This window comes from Suillus paluster (genome assembly GCF_016628075.1).
Source record: "Suillus paluster strain FC165 chromosome Unknown EDB91scaffold_244, whole genome shotgun sequence".
Lineage (NCBI taxonomy): Eukaryota > Fungi > Basidiomycota > Agaricomycetes > Boletales > Suillaceae > Suillus > Suillus paluster.
The window spans coordinates 34,124-35,935 of record NW_024537804.1 but is presented as its reverse complement, the minus strand read 5'-3'; the positions used below and the strand labels follow the sequence as shown (position 1 = coordinate 35,935).

Here is a 1,812-nt window from a genome sequence, read left to right as displayed (position 1 = left end):
CACCCACCGCTCCTTCTCCCTTCTGTCATCCCACCCAAGAATCTCCCTAAACTGGCGCATCCACTCCGTGTCTCCAAGGAATTCCGTGCTGAGCGGACGAGGCGAGCGGTATCGATGAGTTCTTGCGTGAAGAGGTTTACGACTTTGAAGAAACTCGTTGTAGGTGTCTCGGTTGCCTAACGCGCGTTTGACGCGGTCGAAGAAGTGGGTGTCGTGTAGTGGGAGGAGGGAAGGAGGGGGAGCTGTGTGGGCTTGAAGAGGTCAGTGGGGTATTTGGATTCGGGAGCAGAGAGGTACCTTGGAAGGAGCTTTGGGTGCTAAAGAGACGGGGTCTCGTTCGCGCTTGTTGACTTTGCGTTTGCGATTTTGAGGGACGATGGGTCCGATGGGTGGTTAGGGTCCTGGACGACGGCGGAGAGGCTTGCCATCGAGAGGCGTGTTTGAGCGGGTGTAGCGTCCTGTGGGGGAGAGATAGCTTTCTTCTACTTCGTCGAAAACATCCTGGCTCTTCTCGGGCATGAGAATCCTAAAATATGGGCGCAAATAGGGGTCGTCTTTGAAAAGGCGGGGGATCTCAGCTGATACTTCACGCTGTGAATATCATGTGTTATTGTATCATAAAAGAAGGCAAGAGGCTCACCTCGTCAACGCCATCAGTGGTGTTATATGATTTCTAGGAATCTGCGGTAGGTTGCTTCGTCGCAGCGTTGTTCTAGACGGACTGAAAGGCTGGTTCTATAGAGGAGCTGTCGAGACCGAGATTCATGCCGTACATATTTGGATCAGGCTCAGGACCAAAGACGGTGGTAGAGGCAACGGATGGAGTAGAAGGCCAAGGGTCGTCACGGGTAAACTGAAGCATTGTGCCTGTAGGTGTGGTGATGGTGATAAAAGCAGACCGTTGGGGGTCAGAGGAGCACTCGATGCGATAGCCGACAGGAAGGAAGGTGTTGAAGCCCTGAATAAGGAAGGGGTGTGAGACGCGTTTGATGACGCCTGGGGTATCTGTGCTAGATGGATGAATGATTATGAGATAGTGCATTTATTGCAATTTACAAATATAATGAAACTCACCTAAAAGAAAAAAGTTTCAAACGAGTGTGGCTGAGTAGTACTCTAAGTAGTACCCGACGCGCGTTACACAACAACATTCAACTGAGTATATGCGCGACTATGAGTCAACTCGGGTCCGACGATGATACTCGCGACGACGCTAGAGTCCATGGCAATGGTTTCAATGAAAATGGTATGTTTTTATCGCAGTACTGAACAGTGAACACCAGGGACCTTATGTTGTCATTATAGAACCTTTGGAGAGCGCATATAACAATGGCAAGGGTATCGCAGTCTCCGTGACATTTACCCCACTTCTACCACCTCCAGCAACTGGAGAAAAACGCCGCAAGAATGCTAAATCACCACCCATAAACCGTGCCTTCTTCATCCACGAAGATTCAACCCTCCGCGACCTTCTCGATACAACATTCGAACACTATGACGTCTCCGAGAAAATGATGTACGGTATTGGGAATCGATCAGGTCTTCTCTCGGCTACCAACTTCACGATCACGTACACAATCCTTCGCACGAACTATAAGAATATTGTTCTCGCAAACCTCAGTGATTTCGACACAATCATGGAGGAAGTCAAAGAACACCGGTCACCAGCCTTCAAATTGACTATCATCGAGACCAAGGTATGTATTTTGGGTGTTTGTATGTGATTTGCAGTAAGCTAAATACATGGTAGTATGATGATGGCGAAGAAGCTGAAGAAGATGAAGAAGCTGAAGCCGAACCTGCGGGTAAGAG

The 1,812-nt window shown here is 49.1% G+C and overlaps 1 protein-coding gene across 1 annotated transcript; it reads right to left on the bottom strand.

Annotated features, from left to right (window-relative positions):
- Positions 1-93: 93 nt before the first annotated feature.
- On the bottom strand, positions 94-1,042 carry EDB91DRAFT_1351695 (uncharacterized protein; the record flags this gene model as incomplete). Its single annotated transcript, XM_041326142.1, has 4 exons — positions 94-235; positions 298-591; positions 641-673; positions 719-1,042. The coding sequence occupies 3 exons, from the start codon at positions 1,040-1,042 to the stop codon at positions 394-396; spliced, it is 555 nt and encodes a 184-aa protein (XP_041168872.1). The 3' UTR covers positions 94-235; positions 298-393.
- Between the last annotated feature and the right edge of the window lie 770 nt (positions 1,043-1,812).